General features: G+C 38.1%; 1 protein-coding gene across 2 annotated transcripts; it reads right to left on the bottom strand.

The window, feature by feature from the left end:
* Window positions 1-19: 19 nt before the first annotated feature.
* On the bottom strand, window positions 20-19,695 carry FASTKD1 (FAST kinase domains 1). Of its 2 annotated transcripts, none has more exons than XM_057371704.1 (16): window positions 19,404-19,695; window positions 17,663-17,803; window positions 14,992-15,476; window positions 14,539-14,607; window positions 13,502-13,627; window positions 11,916-12,314; window positions 10,716-10,826; window positions 9,436-9,567; window positions 8,019-8,505; window positions 7,153-7,267; window positions 6,543-6,671; window positions 5,666-5,797; window positions 4,523-4,636; window positions 4,103-4,244; window positions 3,780-3,897; window positions 20-2,774 (listed from the first exon to the last, which is right to left on the bottom strand). In XM_057371704.1, the coding sequence occupies exons 3-16, from the start codon at window positions 15,324-15,326 to the stop codon at window positions 2,685-2,687; spliced, it is 2,499 nt and encodes an 832-aa protein (XP_057227687.1). In that variant the 5' UTR covers window positions 15,327-15,476; window positions 17,663-17,803; window positions 19,404-19,695; the 3' UTR covers window positions 20-2,684. The 2 variants fall into 2 exon arrangements, with proteins under 2 accessions (XP_057227687.1, XP_057227688.1); XM_057371705.1 differs by having other exon boundaries at window positions 19,522-19,695.
* Window positions 19,696-19,725: the final 30 nt, after the last annotated feature.

Genomic DNA, 19,725 nt, shown 5'->3' with positions numbered 1-19,725 from the left:
ATGTATAGCTAATGGTAGCTAATTTTATTCTAACTGGCTGTTTGTATGGGTGGATTTCCCCTTTTAGTAATGCATGTAAATCCTGCACTCTTCAGCGGTATCTTGGAAGTATTTTCATCACAGACCTCATAAAAATAATTTAGCTTGGAATTTAACTTAATGYTGTAAACAAAAGTGGCTTAATACTATAATATATGCCAGTCTCAGCCAAAACTATACAAGCAGACAGAGGAGATGAAAGGTTAGTAGCWTTACTGTTTCACCTACTACGTTTAGACTTCTGATTACAAGGATTTTCCACTTTTTTTATGCTTTTATATTTATTTCCAAAACAAATATATTATGGAAGTTTTTCTCAGAGATCAGAGGTCARTAACAAGCATTCATGAAAGAATCCTAAAAGAATTATCATCAGCAAATACTTGTGACTTTTTTCATTTACTATAGAGTTAATGCATTTTGACATTTAAACTTTTAACAATTAAACTTTGTTTTTAAAACCATAAAAGTATCACTTGATGGTGTCTTTTTCAGTGATTAGCTCATCATCACTATCATATTGACTGGACATAGATTTCTTAGTACAGCCTTTGCCCAAAATAGAGCGCTCAGTTTTCTTCACAGCATGYTTACCATTTTTTTGTAGAGTATCTCCTCAAAGGATTTCTCCTTTGCACATATAGCGTGTCATAAATCTAAAGGMTTTCATAATCTAAATCTAATTACAACTGGTGTAGCAGGAAAACTGGAAAAGAATCCAACCACACCTGACTGAACAGCAATTCCAACTATCAAATGACTCCTGGCATTGCCTTCCTATGAGACAGGGTTAAGCATACGCGAAGGGCACAGCCATCATAGCTCATTTCAGTAGATTACTGTCCACCMGTACTTAATCTGCGGGACATTTTTTCTATTATGCCCTTTAGTACCCAAACCTGCAGCTGTTCTTAGCATCTTTTTATTTGCTTCAGTTAGATCACTGGTTTACACCACCCATCCACTCTAACAGTTGCTAATTTATTATGGAAAGATTGACTGCAAAGAATCAAGGACAAGACATTTTACTGAATTGGGTTTTTTTTGTTTTTTGTCAATGCACTTTCTGGACCACTCATAATAAGTTTTAATCCCTTTCCCATGGTGCATACTTGTAACTTTATCCATACATAATTTGAAGACAAATCGCTTGTTACATTGACTGCTAGAACCCTGAAAAGCAGGGTTCAGCTCAAAACAAGTGACAACCCAAGACAGATGMCTTCAGCCACTGCCACCTTTCTTACACTTCAAGGTTGCTTCCTGAAGGCCATCTGTACATAAGCAGAGTTATGCCACAGCTCTTCACCCTGTAGCCCACCTTCTGAGATACTAACCTGTATTTATGACTGTCTTCTCCATTTTAKGCAAAATATAATGTGCAAATAATCTTTCTGTGTGCTGTGCTTTCCGTGTCATTTTCTCAAAGCACTCATTACATCTTGGAGCCCTTGTCCATTTGATAACCTTAAATGTCTAGTGTACTAGCTTTGTCAATCATCCCACAAACATGAGAGCTGCCTCAGAAGGAAAGTACCTTGCAGCTTAGATCAGTACTGTTGGTTTTTTTTGACTTTCCATTCCTGTCCTGATTTGTATTGCATTAATAAAAAACGTTTCTTCTACTACTGAATAGTAAAAAACCCCAATGTGACATCCAGATGTATAATGGCCAATTCAGAAATGCAGTTTTATTATCTCTGCCAGGCTTCAAGTGAAGTGGTAGAAGAATGTCTCCTGCTTCTACTAAATAAGCAAGAAAATATATCCTCATTGCACATGTGAGAAAAGAGGCACAGCTCGCAGTTGTCCAAGGTGATGGCAGCTGTAGGCACAATGTAGCTGCCTGTGAAAATGGAATGATTTGCCAAGCATGGACCACCCCTACAGTTACTTCTCTACAGTGAACATTCTCTTGGCCATTCCACTTCTTCCTTCTACATCTCAGTGTCTGATGCCTCCTGCACAAATCTTGGCAGGGTTTTTATGTTGTGAGGGTGCTCCATAAGGCTCAGCCATACTATGCACACACCACATCAGAGGGTAGAAGCAGCTGGAGGTTCTTCACCACGCAACACTGTGCTTCCCTGGCACAGTCCCCCACAGTACCTCTGTTCCAAGAAGGGAAAATGAATGGCTCTAAAAGCACCACTATTCTTAGTAAATCTGCTTTTCAATCTGCATTAGTTTCTCATTTTCACAGTAAAGATACAGTTTGATTCCTAACTGCTCCTTCTGCCACATGCTGGAGGACAGACAGTAGATTGCTTACTCCACTCTCCTAGTCAAGAGTATTTCCAACTTTTTTTTTGGAGAGTTTTATGTCTGGCTAAACCTCTGTGTTATTTATTTAGGAGATAATGTAATTTTATGGCAAAACTGCCAAATTCATGTATTCATAATAGCTTCCAGACAACAGGAAATTTTAAGCATCTTTATCACATCTTCATGTTCCACTGTGACTTACCTTTTCCAATCCCTAACAAATTGAGGATTAAATCTTTTTACATCTGATGACCTTGGCAAGCTTTGGTCCAGGTGACACAGATAAAGAGATTTTTGAAACTTAAGTATTCCAGGATTACGAGGCATTTGATGGTACGTAAACTGTTTTTATAAAACTACTCTAGACTGCATGTCTGACTTCACTGTATTCCATAGAGCTGCTGTCTCAGGTATTCCAGCTGTTCATCTTGTGTTGACAGAACCATAGAATTCCATTCAAAGTGAGAAATCTGTAGRAAAAAATGGTACAAACTGACTGTTAACATTGGTGTAAGCCATATACCATCTAAGAGCAAAGAAAAGGCTCTCTWATATCTGTTGTTCTTCAGTTGAAGATATTTACCACCTATGTCCTTCCAAAAGCCAGGCTTACTCTAATACTGAGAAGATCCATTTCTTACTGTAAGATTCTCCTTTATATAAGTACAGTCAGCTTGCTTCCAAAAAGCAGCACAGTTGCAGAGATATAAAACAGATGCCCATGCAATACAGGCTGTGACAACTCCATTACACCATCCCATCTTTAAAACCCAATTGAGAGAAAAATCCCAGATCACTGTAGTTTGCAATGTTAATGTATCAGACTGGAAYGGTGTATCAGTAGTATAACATGAAAAAAGATTATTATTCTGTTTAGGAAAAAAACCCCAGTAAACAAAATTTGACTTAAAGAAGGATTCCAGCTAAAATTAGGGTGAGTAATTGTAATTAAATATACAGGATCCTCTGCATTCATCAGTCTCCATTACCCAAATGTTTCAATACTGGTGATGAATTATCTCTGGCCTCTAGATTCCATGTCACAGCACTATCACTGCAGCAAACAGCATCCATATCCCATCTGGAAGCTGCCAAAACTGTCTTACCACTCAACAAAGGTATGTTCAATCTTTCTCTATCATAGAAATCTTCAGTGAATTGAAATGAAACTTAAATAATTCACTTTTTCTCCTTTACTCAGGCTACACTGAGATTGCTAGTTTGCCTACAAGTAAGGCAAGACTGGGACCTTTTGACTTCAGTTTTGCTTCATGCTCTTTCAGAGAAAGAGTAAGTTCTGTGAAGTCCTAACACCATTTTGAGAACAGCTGGGAACTTCCCCCCTAAATACAAAAATTGCTCTCTCCCAGTAGGTGATTTTAACARTAAAACCATCTCTAAATCTGTTGCAAAGAAAATGGATAATTTCTGCTGACACAATGCAGAAAGAACACAAACTATTGCTGACTGCTCACCTGAACTACCCGGTACCCCAGCATTTCCAGATGTCGCTTTTTCACTGCGGGTTCTCCTTTCAGATRACGTGAATAGTCTTTGCTAAAAGCTTTTGAATCAAGAAACTCCAAAGCAATTCTGCAAACAGTAAAAAAGTGCATTTACTTTCAGGTCCTACCTGAATAGCAGGAAGTGATATTTCTAGTTCAGTACTGATAGTTGTAGCAAGACTAGATAAACCTGACAATTCTCAGAAAGCAAAAATTAACTCCCTGAATCTAGACAAATCATTTTCCTCCTATTTATCTAGAGATACTTGAATTCAAAAACAGCATTTACTAACTTTTGAGTTCCTGGTGGCAGARCCTTTGTCCCTTCATCCTTGATGTCATGTCTCAAGTGTATTTGCCCCACACCATCCAAAGGGATATTCTGAGCCATATAGGACAGAGGCTTTTTATTTACATCCAGGACACACTCAAAATCTGCCAGAAAACACAACAAACCTGTTTACTGACCAGGTGAAACAATTTCATCTGTACAATGTTTATTTCTAGAAAAACTAAGTCATAGCCATAATTAGAGATACACAGTGTTATTTATATTATGCAGAACTTTTTGGAAATTGTATTTTATACAACAATTTCTTCTTTGYAATATCTTGTGGCCATATGACCAGGAGCTTCCTAATCCTGGTGACAACTGTGATGAGAGAAGGCTCCATAACCAATTTTAGAGTTTTAAGCCTTTTAAACCTTCTCACCTATTTCATAGTAGTATGGTGTGAGAACAGATATTCTTGAGTAATGGCTCCCTCCTAAGATCTCTGTCAGGATTCTGTGAATATGCTGTCGCAGTGGATTTTTTCGGCTCGTGCCTACAAAGACAAAATAAATATTAATCTATCAAAACTTTCACAGACAGAATTCTGAAAATAATGCCTTGAGAYATCGCATTTTTTGACAGCTAGGCTGCTGAAATAAATCTTTTCCACAGATCCCGAGTGTTATTCCATCATAATTCAGAGACAAAGTGATAGTATTTTAGATAGAAATTGGCAGGTGCATGTTATTAAGCACAAATTTCAAATTCAGACTTTGGGTCTCAGGGTTTTTCCATTCACAGACTAGAGAAACTTAAGTTTTAGGTTTCAGCTGTTGGATTTTGTTTGCTTTTAATCATGTTTAGACACATAATTACTCATCTTGTCTTTATTACAGACACACCACACTATCTGCCACTTCTCTGTCCACTGTAGACTAACACCTTGCTCCATTAAACATCTTCAGTCTCAGAGACAAATAGCTGAGTTCTATGTGTAACATAGCAGATCTCCCCAYGAGAATTAGTGGAGGGGATGTGTTAGCATAAGATGGATTTTCCCAATTGATCACTATTCGGAAAGATCTCAGCTAATACACTTGATCACTAGCCTACTTCTCTATCTCTTCCCTGATGGATCTTGATTCTTTGATGAAGAAGGCGGGATCAAAAGCAGGCAGTAAAAATGTTTACCTTGAAAAATTTAAGTCAAATTTTCAGTCTTGGAAATGAAGCAGAGAGCAAAATGGCCCATCTCCACTAGTACTGAATGATCCTCTTCCTGCCTTTCCATCCTTCATGCCATATACACTGCCTCTATGTATTTAAATTTTAATTCTTACGAAGAAATATCCCATCTCTGTTACATTAATTCTCACAAGGAAAACTGCTTTGCTCCCAGTTGCACTACTAAGCATTTGCACTTTTCAAGAATACATGCTCAGCAGAGTGGGGTGTGCCTTCCTGATTTTCTGTTGTGTGCTAGTTATCAGTGTGACAGTTTTAGAAGGAACATCTAGTATACTGGTAAAAAATAGACTATTATTAGTTACAAGAGCAGGTCTCCCTCTCCTAAATTACTTACTGTTCTGAAAGACACGTTGACAATATGGCCCATGAAACCAAGGGATGTGAAACTCTGGGCATTCCAGACAGACTGCTCTGTTCAATTTCATGAGGCTTGAGTGGACCCTCTGCTTCACCTTATCAGGCAGGACTGATTGTAAAAAAAAACATAGAAATATGTGAAGTGAAATGTGAAAAATCCAACAAACTAACTAAATGTTAACCTTGAAATTCTTGACTAGAAATGCAAATATCTATATACTATGGCATTTATAGAATTCATGCTGCAGAATTTTAGAAAGATTCTCAAAATTCCTGAGAAAATAAATGAAGAAAACCAGCTCTGCTCAATATTAAGAACAACAGCAAGACAGAAGACAGAAATTGCTTCTATCATGTAAATTTAATGAAGTAGGTGAGGGCAAAATCCAAGAGTACATTGATAACAATGTAACAGGTAGAGAGGAATGAAACAGTCACTCAGTCTCTTACTTAGAGAGAAGAGACAGGTAGCATACATTTCTTGCAGACAAGAATCCTACATTATTTCTTCAGTTTTGTGACCACTTCTAGTAACAAACACCACAGACAGTTAATTTTATTTCCAATAAAATTGAAAAGTTATTAAAAACTGAAGGCAGTAAGTTAACTATAAAATTTGTTTTACATTACTTTCTCTCATCTGCAAGACAGGTCAGTACTTTTAAAACAAAGGATAGATTTTTGTTCATTCCTTCACTTTTAGCACTCAAATTATGACCATGTTATATAGAGGATGTCTTTCCTGGAAACAGAATTTAAAGAGCAATTCTACATCTCAAGTCATATGCAGGTCCACAATTGCATTTTACATCAAATGCTACACAATCAAATTAATCAGAGAGCTAGATACCTACCTTTAAGTTGAGCATCCAGTTTGCTTAGGAAACAAACATTAAATATCTTTGTTATTAGAACTGGAGGAAAATACCCAGCCATTGCCAAAACATGACCAAGCAACACCAAGTGGTAAGTTTCCAGATGATCTTGAAAAACCAGAGAGAAATCAATATTAACACACAACAAAATCGGCAGGATTTGCAATGCCCTTTCCCTCGGCTTTCAAAACGTCTGATTTTCTCTCTTAATGCAGTACATAAATCTGTACACACTTCCTCTACAATTTTAACTACTTCTTTGAGATGAATCACAAAATGTATCCTTTTCCCAAATGATGATTCCTTGGGGAACCTCAAAACAATTCTATCCAATAACTGCACAGTGAATTAATTAGAATCTTCACTTGTATTTTACTATGCCAAAAATCCTTTGCTAGTCCCTTATCAACATCCCCGTCATTTTTAACGGGTGAAACAATACCCAAAATTGAATATTGTCAATGCTTGAATATTGTCAACCACAGCAGGCAGAATGTTAATAGTAACATACTTACATATAATTTGCTTAACCAAAGTGCCATTCTATACCCATTTTCATTCAGTAAAAATCTTTGTCTATTGCACTTACTCAAGTTACAAGTAAGATGTTGGATACAACTGTTAAAGAAGTCTTCATTGTCAGGAGGGTCATAATTCAAAGCAGAGAAAAGGAGGAGAATAAAATAGATTTCAGTGGGGTGGATCTGAAAAAAAAAGACATCCTAAATCAAGTCACTGCAAAATATCCTAATATTACTTTATAATAAAGAAAAGTTTTATAATTAATTCAGAATTGGAAGGTTTAAGACTAGAGCTGTTTTCTAACTTTTTCCTAGGTGAACTTTTCCTGGTGAAAATAATACAAAATAAAATGCAGTAATAGTAAAATTGCAGCCACAACTAAAACTTAAAATCTATTTCATGTAGGTGATCCAAGTATTTCTATACACTTAGAGAATCTTCTAAGGTTTTGCATAAAATGTTCTTAAAGAAACTAAACTGCAACAGAATAAAATAGAAGATTTATATGAACACCAGATTGAAAATGAGAAAAAAGATAGAAAGAAAAAAAGGGCAATTTAGACCAAACAGACAGGCTATTGGGGGAATTCTCACAGCAATGAGTAATGCTAAAATATTCACCATGTCATGTTTTAGGGTATAAAGAACTTTAAAAAAATTAAGGTCATCAAATGTAAAGTTGAATGCAAAGGATTATGGCTGATCTAACACTCAGTGAACAATAAAAAAGAAATGAATATTAATAAGAAACGCAAAATTATATACATAGAAGCAAAACAGCTTTAAGTGAGCACAAAAAGAGATCATCTCTGAATCAGGTATTCTGAAGAAAACTCTTAAAAACACTGTGTGGATTGTGCTTTGAAACACAGCTACAAAACTGTCCTTCCTTACTGAATAACTCACAGTAGATAGAAAGAAAACCTTTAATACCTTGTCTATATTTTCAACAGTCACAGAAGCTATTCTGTCAAATAATGTAGGACAACGGTGGTCTGATTTTATGAGAAAAATAGACAAGGGTAATACATTTGCCCACGTTATTTGATCTATCAAGCGTTGACACATGACCATAGTTTCCTCACTCAGGACTTCTTCAAACCACTCCCCATTCACATGTGTAAGTTCTTCCAACAGAAGATTTAAGTCGTTGGCTTTCTGAAGCCTCTGAAATCCACAATCATTGAGTTTTTGCAGAAGTTTGGCACATAGCTCAGAACTGTTTTGCCAGTGTAACTGGCCATGATGATTCCATTTGACAAGAGCTGTAGCAATGTAATTCAAATGCTGGAGCCTGCATTGAGGCAGAATTGCTGCTGCTTTGTTTATAATCATTTCCTCCACTTGAAAAGAAGGAAGCATGGCCAGAACACGAATTATGGCTGCAGTATTGGCAGGTATCACACTAAATTTTAAGTAACTGGAAGAGAGATAGAAATAAAAAGTCCATCAGTAGTGACAAAGTTCAGGTATTTAAACAAATTACATGCTTGAAAATTCCAATTTGGAAGTCAAAAGCTGTACATCAAATATAAAATAAGCAGAGTATTAATGATTTAGCAGAAATCACACATCTTTTTTTCAGTGAGAGTAACTTCTTCCTTCTAATTTATTCAAAACTGACAAAAGGGAAGACAGTGAGCAGCTCAATCAGCTGGTGAGATTACAACTGTTACTGATAAACACAGTTCTTAGTAAGGCCAGAAGGTCCACATTTGTCAAGAGTATCTGTGGGTTTATGAGCCTGGTTAATTTCTGTGATTTCTGTCCTAGAAAGCGCAAGGTTTTGAGATGCCAGAGAAACATGAAGACATCATCCACAAAAAAAATCATACAGCCAAGGCACTAAATTCCTACAGAGGCTGAGCAATGGAAACAAGATCTCTTCTATGGCAACTTTCTGTTGCAACTGTACAAGACTAAGAACTAACTGGACAGTTCTTCAATCAAAAGAGTACCTCTGTGGCACACTTGTCTTACTGTGTCTTTTTCATTACTTCTTCTGTCAAACAYCAAAGACAATATTAATACCTACCCATCCTTATCAAGTACCAATCAAAATTTGTTGTCATTTCCATGTCAAAGGACTATTACAGCAGTCAAAGGACAAAGGAGCAAAAAAAAAATTTAATTATATCATCTCTATTAGCAGATACGGTTGTGTTTATAGTAAAGGCAATGTCTACTTTCTATCCTCTGATTTACATGTTTAATTGCATCAAATACTTGCAACAGTTTGTTACTTCTTCATATTTTATGGAAACAAAACAATAACATCTTAGCTTGCTATTTAAAATCTTTGAGTACTTTTAAAACTTGAATAGCTAAGTTTCCAAGAATACACACTTACCCTAATAGTAACATTTTCAGTTTGGCAAACAGCTCCAGATCCTGGCAATGTAACGCCACCAAGTACTGCGTTAACTTTACCAACTGTAATACTTGATAGCTATCCAAGTGTTTGTGCAGAACAGAAGCCATTCTGATTGCAAAGAAAGAAAGATTATACAATATTAAGTTCATATAAAAGATACTGCAAACCTTAACGTCCTGCATGAAAAGGGGGTGCACAGTACCTATGTGGAGGGCTTCACACACCTGCACTCCTCTCCACACATATTTTGACACTATTCCACTTAAGATAGAGYAGCTTCTCTCCACTTATGCAATGGCAAAATTAAAGCCCTCATGACAACAAATCAGCTACTTCACACCAGTAATTTTTGTTGCAGATTTCACAATCAGTTAAATTTAGAGTGAACCAAGWACCCAGTAAACTAGAACAGCATCACAGCTTCAGTGAGTATGGTGGTGCTGAAGCTGGTGCTGTTGCTACAGCTATGTTGGTCTAAAGCTGCAGAAGGGGATAGATTTGTAGGGAAAAACAATACCTTAAGAYCTTCTTTGGACTGTAAGACTCAAGAAGAAAAGGCATTAATTCACCTGGTCTTCCCTTCCAGTATCCCTTTGTTCCACAAGTACATCCTTTTTCTTTCAAGGATCTCTTTAGTTTATTTCACTACCTTCAATCCAATAATTGCTCACAACCTGCACGTAACTTTGCTGCATCTCTGATGTATCTAATGCTACATGGTCTGTGACCAAAACATCAATTCTTTTCCCTTCACTGTATGACAGACACTACCTCTCCCTATAAACAGTGTTCAGTTCAAAACTGCAGAAAATGTGGCCCAGGTTCTTAAAGACACAAGCTTTAACAGTCCAAAATATGACACAATGACGTTTGAACAAACAATTCACAAAGGTAACAGGATCTCCAAGACAGAACGCATTCTTTGCAAATTACTGCATTCTCATGAGTTTATGGTAATTGTTAGAGGTTTAAGTTTACTGCAATAGGATCATATATTTGTAAATTAGACAGATACCATGTGACAGTAATTTGGCAAGGGTGAAATGCTTTTCTTCAAAATTCCTAAACTGCCTCAATTATTTCTGGATCAAGCTGCAATATTCTAAAATCTGTAACAGCCATTTCTTTACAGTGTATAAGCATTTGTTGCAAGTGATATACCCGCCACTCCTAACTTACTGGATACTACACAGTATTCCATGCTAATGGAAGTTTACCTAGAGAATACAACTTCTTAGTAGTATAAAAAAAATTACTTTTTGAGTAGATGAGAATTTCTGCATTTCATTTTCTGCATCGTCTTCAGTATCACCAGTACTTGGTGACTGCTAAATTCCTCTGCCATGTGTGCTGCAGTTACTAGCAACCTAAAGAGGAAAAGACACATTTTCCAATGAAAAACAGTTGAAAATCTCTGGCGAAGATTTTGTTTATCTATCTGCCATTTTGTTTATCTATGAGGAAATGAACCTAAGACTACTTTCGGAAGCAGAATACTCCCAAACTATAGAGTTTTGTTCTGTGGACTTTTCTTCTAAGCAGTTGGTCTATATAGCACAGATAAAGGGGTGTGAGTGTGTYGGATCAGTGCATACTGTTCTTATGTAAGAAACCAGTGAGTCCAACAATTCTAAAAGTAGACAAGAAATAAGGAAGGTACTGTAAGACACTAAACAACAAGCTACAAGTAAGAGAATCAAACATGAACAGAACTGGTTCTGCAGTAATTAAAGCCAGTGTTTATCATAAACAAAATAAACTTAAAAAAATCTAGGAAAAGCTTTTGGAACTAAATCAGCTATGGCAAAACCAACACAGGCTMGCAGCATATCCAAATCTCTGAATATAGGCAGATGTTCATGAAGAGAAGTATGAAAATATGACTCACTGTAACTATTACAGAAAAATGTGCCTAAAACTACAGGYTTTGAGAGACCCATGAGTAATACCACTCCAAATAAGATTTTGTAGCACAAGAAAATAATGCAGAKAAAAAAAAATACATCACACAATACTATGCTCTGAATAAATGCTGAAGTGTTCCCTGCTGCTGGTTTCATAAAGAACAGGATGTCAGCAATCTGGCACAGGACAAGACTCAGGCTTTTTCAGCTACTGACAGTCTTAAAAAGGAAATAGCAACACATATTTCCTCTCAGGAGGAAGACAGAAAGGTTTTCACCACTATCCACTGTGAAAGGAGGGCTGTAGTCTGAGACAGAGCTATACACAGCATTCACACACCCCTTGATTGATGGATCTGATTTAACTTTTCAGAAAAACAAAGTGCTTTGACAGTGCTTCCACGATGAAATCATGGCTACAACGTTACAACCAGGAAACCTAAGGCTCAGCTCACAGATGGGCTCAGCGATTCCTCCAAAAACCAGCACATTTTTAATTTCTGTGCAAGAATATGTCTATCATAAATAAGACAAACTCATTAAYAAACTTACCTTTCTCTAATCTTGGATCCTGCCATAGGCCCAAGAGCAAAAAATAATTTTACAAAAGTTTCAGGATCATAGTAATCATCCATAGATTCAGACAGCAGTTGTTTAGCCATCAAGCGGAACTCAGCATTGTCAAAACCCAGCTGCTCATACAGTCCRAAAATATGACTCATACTGTGGACATCAATATGGGAGGCACTTTCAAGGAAAATCCTGTTGCATTTTTCTAGCAAYGGATGATATCTCAGCTTAACATTCTGGAGAAACTGTACTATTCTTCTAGCATAGTTGAAGTGGACTTCATCCTTTTCTTCTAGGAGCTGCTCAGCCTTGTGTAGTAATCGATCTCGAAAACTCTCTGTGATAACATCAGATATGCTGATCATCAAAACTGACAAGACCCTAACAAATTGAAAAGATTTTACATTTACACATTGAACATAGTAATAAATTTCTTAAATGAAGTGCACAAAGAAAGGAAGGAAGAAAGGAAGGGTAGTTGAGGTGTTGTTGGCTTCTGTGCAAAAAGAATTTTAAATCCAATGCAGAAAAAATGAATGAGCAAAAACTATTTATCCTACTAAAGTAAAAATTCCGCTTTCAGTGAACTTCWGAAAATTACTTGGATTTTTTAGCCATCCCTTACAAAGTTGTGCATGATAAAAGCATTTGCCTAAAGCCAGGCCCTGATTTGCCTGATTCATATTTGCAAAAAGATCTTTTCTGTTCAACAGACACTAAAGAAACCCAAACAATTCCCAAGTGACAGAACGGGGAGAAGAGTCATTGTCACTCTTAAAGAAAKAATCCCTTTGTAAGGGAATAAAACTTATGACCACAGGGAAGGTGATTTCAGTAAAGAAATGCAGTTCCATTCAAGGAGTTTCATAAGCAGGCTCCTCACATCTACAAAAATAAGGGTTGGGACTGCTAGTGCTATACAAAGCAGAGGAACCCTTGATGTAAAAGCCCCAGGGGAACAGAAGCAAGAAAAAAGGAGATGGCCTCCTTTCACTAGGGCTATGTTTCAAGTAATTTAAGTATGAGGGTAATGTGCTAGACATGCCAGCAAGAGAATTTATTAATTCAACTTGACCAGAAAAGAAAAKCTCTGAAGAGAAATAAACCAAACACTGCTTTAAATGCCCTTATTGCTGGTAACAAATCCATGTCGTAGTAGAGACTAACAATGTCAAGGGAGAAAAAAAGGGAGAAAAGCATCTTTTGGTGAGTCAATAGCCTCTAAATTATCAAAAAAGTCCATGTTTGGAATCAGGATAAATCTGATTCTAAATATCTGCTGTTCGGTAAGTRGAACAGTGCAAATTATGAAATCTTTATAAGCAATATAAATAACCAAGCAGTAGTTTTAATTGTTTAGATTGGTTATAAGGAAATTCTTTGTAAAGTCATTGGGAAAATGCATTCACTTGTCAATTAAYGCACAAATACGAAACACTTTTTTCCCATAAACCCCAAACTGAAGAAACGCAACCTCCAGTTGAGAGAAGGGAAGGTGTTCAGCAAAGACAGACCAGCAACTGCAACATAATGCTTCTGCTGCTTCTTAGCTTCATTCTGACACTTACCTTATATCCTGTATAGAATCCAGTTTCATGTCCACAATATGAGCCACTTGGCCAATTACAGGACTGAAGTGCCTATGTTGCTTGCATAAGCACAGTGCAAATTTAGACAGAGCTGGCAAACTAAGCCTGTCAAGACATTAAAGACAGACAGGATATATACCTTTTATTTCTAGTTAATAAGACAAAAATCTATTTTAACAATTATATAGAAATCAAGCTTATAGCTAAAGTACAAAACAAGAAAACAAAGTATCTAAGCAAAACACCTAGGTGTTTAATATTAAAGCATGTTGTGTATATGGAATTCTACAAGAATTAGTTGTGTATATGGAGTTATACAAGAATTAGTTGTCCTTCACTTAACCAGATCAGCCTAAGAAATCCATAAAGATTATATTCTCAAGCAATGACATGAAATAGATTATATTTCACATATGTCATAATGTCAATATGAGCAATTTATTACTTGAATATAATTTTGTTTTCAAGCTACACTGTATTTATTTACATTGCCCACATTAAGAAGAAGCAATACTGTGAAGCTGGTGCCAAAACTGACACTATGTTCTGCCATTACTCAGAGATTAAAGAATAAAAATTACAGTATCAAAAAAAGAAGACAACAAAATGCAACACCAAAATGCACAAAGGGAAAAAGTTGCCACTTAAATACAAAATGTTTTTACTAAAATTGAGATAAGCATGATTCTAATAACCATTTAAGAGCTGGAGAGCAAGCACTGAGATAAAATTGTAAATATGAAAACCTGCAATTTACTTCAAACATATAAATCTACACAAACAATATATTTCAAAATCTCAAATGTCAGACCCTGTTGTTCAGTACCTGAATCTCTCAAGCATTTGTGTACCAAAATCTGTATGTATAATCTTCATAACCTTGAAAAATACAACTGACATTTAAAAATTCATGTTTTAAACATAAATACTCCTTGAGAACTCTTGTGTAACCTCACATGAAGCCGATCATGCTTGCCACTTACACTTTTCACAAGGCACCGCAGTACAATACTTACCTTTTTAATCTTTTCCATGCTTCTGTAACAAGCACTTCTGCTAGAGAAATGTGGTCTTCRGCATTGAGCCTTCAAAAGAGACATAAAACTTTGCAGTCTGCATCAACAGTTATAAAGAAATAAGACATACATCCTTTCTACATCCTCTCATTATCTATCATACTGTTTTACTTTTGTATCACTCCCTCCATTCAAAAATATTATAAATATTTGTGCATGAATAATCTTAATTCATAATAATCATAAAACATATTTACTGGGACTGCAAAACAGATCTATTCTGCCAGCATCTCCAAAACTGAGGCACAGGACATTATCCATCTGTGCCACACAGTCAAGAGTACAGAAACTGTGGCAGGGCAGTCTCATTACAGTTTCCTTATAGGATTGCTCTGTAGTCAATATTCCTTCTCTTTTTATTGCCAAATAATAAATGTATTTAATGCTCTTTACCTCAGGACACTATATAAGGTGTCCACTATGGCCTCATCTTCCATGTGTTCCACCTTGTTTTCTGCCAAAATGCAAAGGGCAAGAAACTGGGAGTGACTTCTTACATAGTCACTAGTCCTTAAGAGAAATGGCCTCTTCTTTTGCAATTGCCACAGCATGTTCAATGCAATTCCCACATGCTTTTCAGAAAGTCTGGCCTTGTTCCTTCCAACAAGGCTGAATACTTCATCCTCATGGGTGCAGCTATTTATCTGGCTCAAAAGCAGATCACTACATAGAGTCCGAGCTTGGTAACGTCTCAATGTAAACAAGCAAACCTGCCTCACACAAAGCATTTTTTWAAATGTCCAGAAAGATTCTTCATTCACTTTTCACAATAAACCATGCTGTTACAAACAACAAACTCAAGTATTTGAAAAACAGATGACCATTTTTATTTGATCCTGTATGGTCGCTGTATTGAGAAGAAGTCACTTCTGAGGCACCTGTAATGAGAAAATATCAAAGCACTCAATTTCCATCACAACTACTTAAAAATCACTATCTCTACATTATCATGTTCTAAGGTAAACTTGAGAAGAATCTACAGCCTGGACTCTTCTCACAAAAAGTTCSCAACAGTGAACACTGACATGCTCACAAGTACTATGAAGTTAGCCCACTTGGTAGGTTTTCAAATTTAGAATACTGCCTTTGAAGGGCACTTGTGCTATCATGCTACTACTAAGAAGGAAAAGCGGAGCTTTTTAACATGCTGGTGCTGCATGACTTAGGCTTGCTCACACCAGGCCACAGTCCCAAACTGGGGTCCAGAAACTGCCAGAAAATACAACCACTGGTGGTAAAGGGAAGTGAGATGGCTTCTACTCCAGAAGGTTGATTCCCTTTGTATTACAGGTTATTGACCAGTCACACGCCATCACTGGAATCGCCATTTCACTAAATAAAAACAACCTAATCCCCAAATTATAGTGGAAGCTACAACCTTATCTAATAATATTTGTTAAGTATGAATTTGGTTTCTTAGAATATACACCAATTTGTATACACAGCGCTGACAATTATGTATTCTACATAACTAAACTAAAATTATCAATAACTTCAGCAAACTTGAATGCTCTTCAACTGTATGCATTATTTGTGCAGCCTCAGCAATGCACTGAAATCATTCCAAAAAGTTGGATATAGGTGGATTTCTTTTGATGTCTGCACAACCCTCTTCAGAGAATAAAAAGCCACGTAATGTATTGTACTACACTGCTATCACTGACATTGGGGCAGATACTAGGAAAGCTAAAATGAAGTAATTTTAATTTACGATCTGCTATAATTTGAATTCTTTTCTTTCCTATGCAAAATGAAAGCATACAAAAAAGGTACAAATTTTTACCCTATTATGTATCAACTACCTTTAATGATAATGATTTGTTTTGTAGTCCCTTTATTGCTTTTATTTGTTCTATATCAGAGATGCCTTTAGAAAAAATTTACTTCCCTCAGTAGTGGCAAGCTAAGCTGCAAGAAGTCAGGCTAAAGAATATACCTCAAGAAAATACAAAAATCTTCAAGCAGTTTCTTGCAAATCCCGGTGATACATCTTTTCCCCTTCTCATGCTGCAATGAACTTTGCATCCCCTATCCTGCTGATGGGGAACCGGGATCTGTATCTAATACAGGGTGGAGGAAGTTTCCAAATATTTCTCTACTCCACWAAGCAAGTGATTTACCACAAACTTTTATGCAATTTTAAACCATAGTTAATTCTAATAGCTTTTAAAAAGTTCATCAATAGAAAACACTGGATGTTTTCAAATATCCAAATACATAATTTTACATAGAGTAAAACCAGAAAATTTGAATCTACTTAATGAACTATTTCGAAGGTGTTCTACTTAGGACAAAATACACACTAGAAGGACAACAAAATCTTTCAAATTATTTTCTACCGATTGAAACAAAACAAGCACTTTCAAGGCTGCACTACAAAACACAGGAAGTCTCCCAAAAAGGAGAAAAGTGTAAGAACTAGTAGAGATTTAAGTAACTAAGTGTTAAGAGAGCTGCTTGTGCAGCACCGGGTGTTTGTGCCCTGACAGATTCGCCTCAGTTCCCGTGAACACTGCCGCGGGCAGTCCAACATCCCTGTCCCCATACCAGTGTTGCCCCGCCGGCCCTGCTGTGGCACCCGAGAAGAGTGCCCCGCTGCCACCTGCTCCGTCACCGCGGGCAATTCTGACCCTGAAGCGCCCCACAAAGTGCGTGSGAAGGGACTGAGCCTGCGCAGGAGGGACCCACCCTCGCCGCCAGACTCCATTCCCGCCTCCGGGGCCGCGGGCACCGCTGAGGGGCGCTCCCTGTGCGCCTGAGGGCGGCAGGCACCGAGCGGGCGGCAAGCACGAAGAGGGCGGCAAGCACCAGGAGGGCGGCAGGCACCGAGCGGGCAGCAGGCACCGAGCGGGCAGCAAGCACCAGGAGAGCGGACAAGGCCCAGCCGCCGGCCGGACGCGGGGCGGCAGCGGCTGACAGCGCCGGCTTCAGCGAGGGTTCTTCACATGGCAAATTCCACCACCAGGCGGGGTGAAACAAGAAAGCAAAGGAACCAATGTCAACTCCGCAACTCCTGAGACCTCCCTGCGCCCCCAGAACAGAGCCCGAGAGGCTCTCAGTTTACCTTCGCACAGGATTTCCGGCATTCGAGCCCCTGACGGAGACCACTCGCCCCAAACGCGCCCGGCTGTAGCCCCAGCACTCCACGTGCCTCTGCACCGGCACTCTCCGTGCGCATGCCCCGAGGCACAGCATTTCCCGTGAGCTGAGATGTCGGSAAGTGTAAGGAGAAAGGGGAAAGTCCAGCCAGTTAAGATTTTGCAAAGGAAGTAAAAATAATAATTAAAAAGGTCCAAGGTCATACTGATAATTGCATGTTAGATAAAGCAAAGTTTTTATAATTCATTCTTGGGGGGGAGGGCATCCCTGCCTAGGAAATGCACAAAGGGACTAAGTTTGGAAGGGTGAAGAGTTAGTACTTTGTTGTACTGAAATTAATGTTATTTTGTCTCACAAAGTATTTTTATTTTATGCTTTGCAACAACAATTAATTTTAAATTAATGAGTTTAGGAAGACAAATCTAACATACGTTGCAACAAGTATGTTGCTTAGGTTGAAGACGCATAGCTCTGGGTCATCCTTCTGGACCTTTTCTCATAACCAGTGATAGCAACAAAGACATTCAGAAAGAATGATAACTCAGATTGCTCTGCATTCTATCCAAAAACCAGAACCAGAACTATTACCATGACCAATTCTGACCAGCTGTTTTGCAGCTGTCTTATCAAATGTTCGTGGTTTTACCTTTTGTCTGTCACCTCCTAATAGATTGGATGCCTATAAATATGGAACTGAAACTAATAGAATAGACCCTATGTTATTTATTACAGCTCTGTGGTATTTTAGAAAAAGAGCATATATTTTTTAACTGAATTAGTAACAATTTTTGTAACTGTAGAATTTGTAAGTGGAACAGATTCTGTATCCTCCAGCGAACAAAATCCAGAGCACCTCAGCTACAGTTTACACAGGCATGCAAATAACAGAATGAGARCCAAACTCTCTCAGGTGATCTCAAAGGGTGGCACATAAAGTACCTCTTTCAAGAACGCCAGGCCTTGTGCATCTCACATTACAATTCCAAGGTATGTGAGGAAAACAATTGCATGTTCATATGAAGGAGACTTCTGTAAGTCATACAGATTTTTCATTTACAAGATGAACTTTTCACTTTTGACTTATGAAATAAACTTGGATAAGATAAAGCAATGCTTAAACCAAATTTAAAATGCTAGATAAAATTATGTTCAATTTTAATTGGGCTTATAGAGGAGGAAAGTAAGACTCTTAACAAAGCATGCTGTGCTGAAACTAGTGTTGATTTACTGAACAGATGTTTCTTCACTCACCAGTTTCTTCAGGATTTCAGAACTCACAGGTGTCAGTTTCACAACTTAAAATCTTTTTTTACAGAAAACACTAAAGAGATCATTGGGTTTTMTGCTTCTAACAAACTTCTCAACAGCCAGTCATGTAATTTCCACTACTTCCCATTACGAATATGGTTACTGACCCAAATGCCGACTGGTTTGAATTAAAACCCATCAAAGCAGGTACATACTTCAGTGCCAGTCTCAGTTAATTTTGAAGCTGCTCACAACGTCATGCATTGTCATGAACTTTCATGTCCTTAGTTTTAAGATAATTTTGAATTGCAATACACACATATAGGATACTATTATCAGTTACTTTTTTTTGGCACAGTTGGCGTAAATTCCCATTTTAATTCTTTACAAGCCCTAGCGCGGCGTACTGCTGGAGGAACCCTGAGCGCTTCCAGCAGCGTGCAGGACAGTTCATTTACCAACGCTTGGCCATTTCGCGGGCTCGTCGCTAAGGCGCCCGCCACTGTCGCGCCGGCGGGGAAGACCAGCACTATTCTCCAGCACGTTTGGCTAGAAAGGGGTCGTGTACCCGGGTACCTGCCGCCGCTGCAGCCACACCGGCTCCTTCCCGCGCCGCGTCCGCTCAGGCCTGGGGCGGCGGGGCCGGCGGGGAGCGGGGCGGCGGGAGGGGCGGAGCGCCGCTGACGAGCCCGAAGAGGCGGGCGCCCCTCCCCCAGCCGTTCGGGCTCCTTGCGAGCGGCCCACGCTGCCRGGCTGGGCTGCGTCGCTGGCCGAGACCCC

The sequence above is a fragment of the Malurus melanocephalus genome, unplaced genomic scaffold (assembly GCF_030028575.1).
Source record: "Malurus melanocephalus ecotype Western Australia unplaced genomic scaffold, MMel_1.1 scaffold_155, whole genome shotgun sequence".
NCBI lineage: Eukaryota > Metazoa > Chordata > Aves > Passeriformes > Maluridae > Malurus > Malurus melanocephalus.
This window is presented reverse-complemented; position numbering and strand designations above follow the sequence as displayed.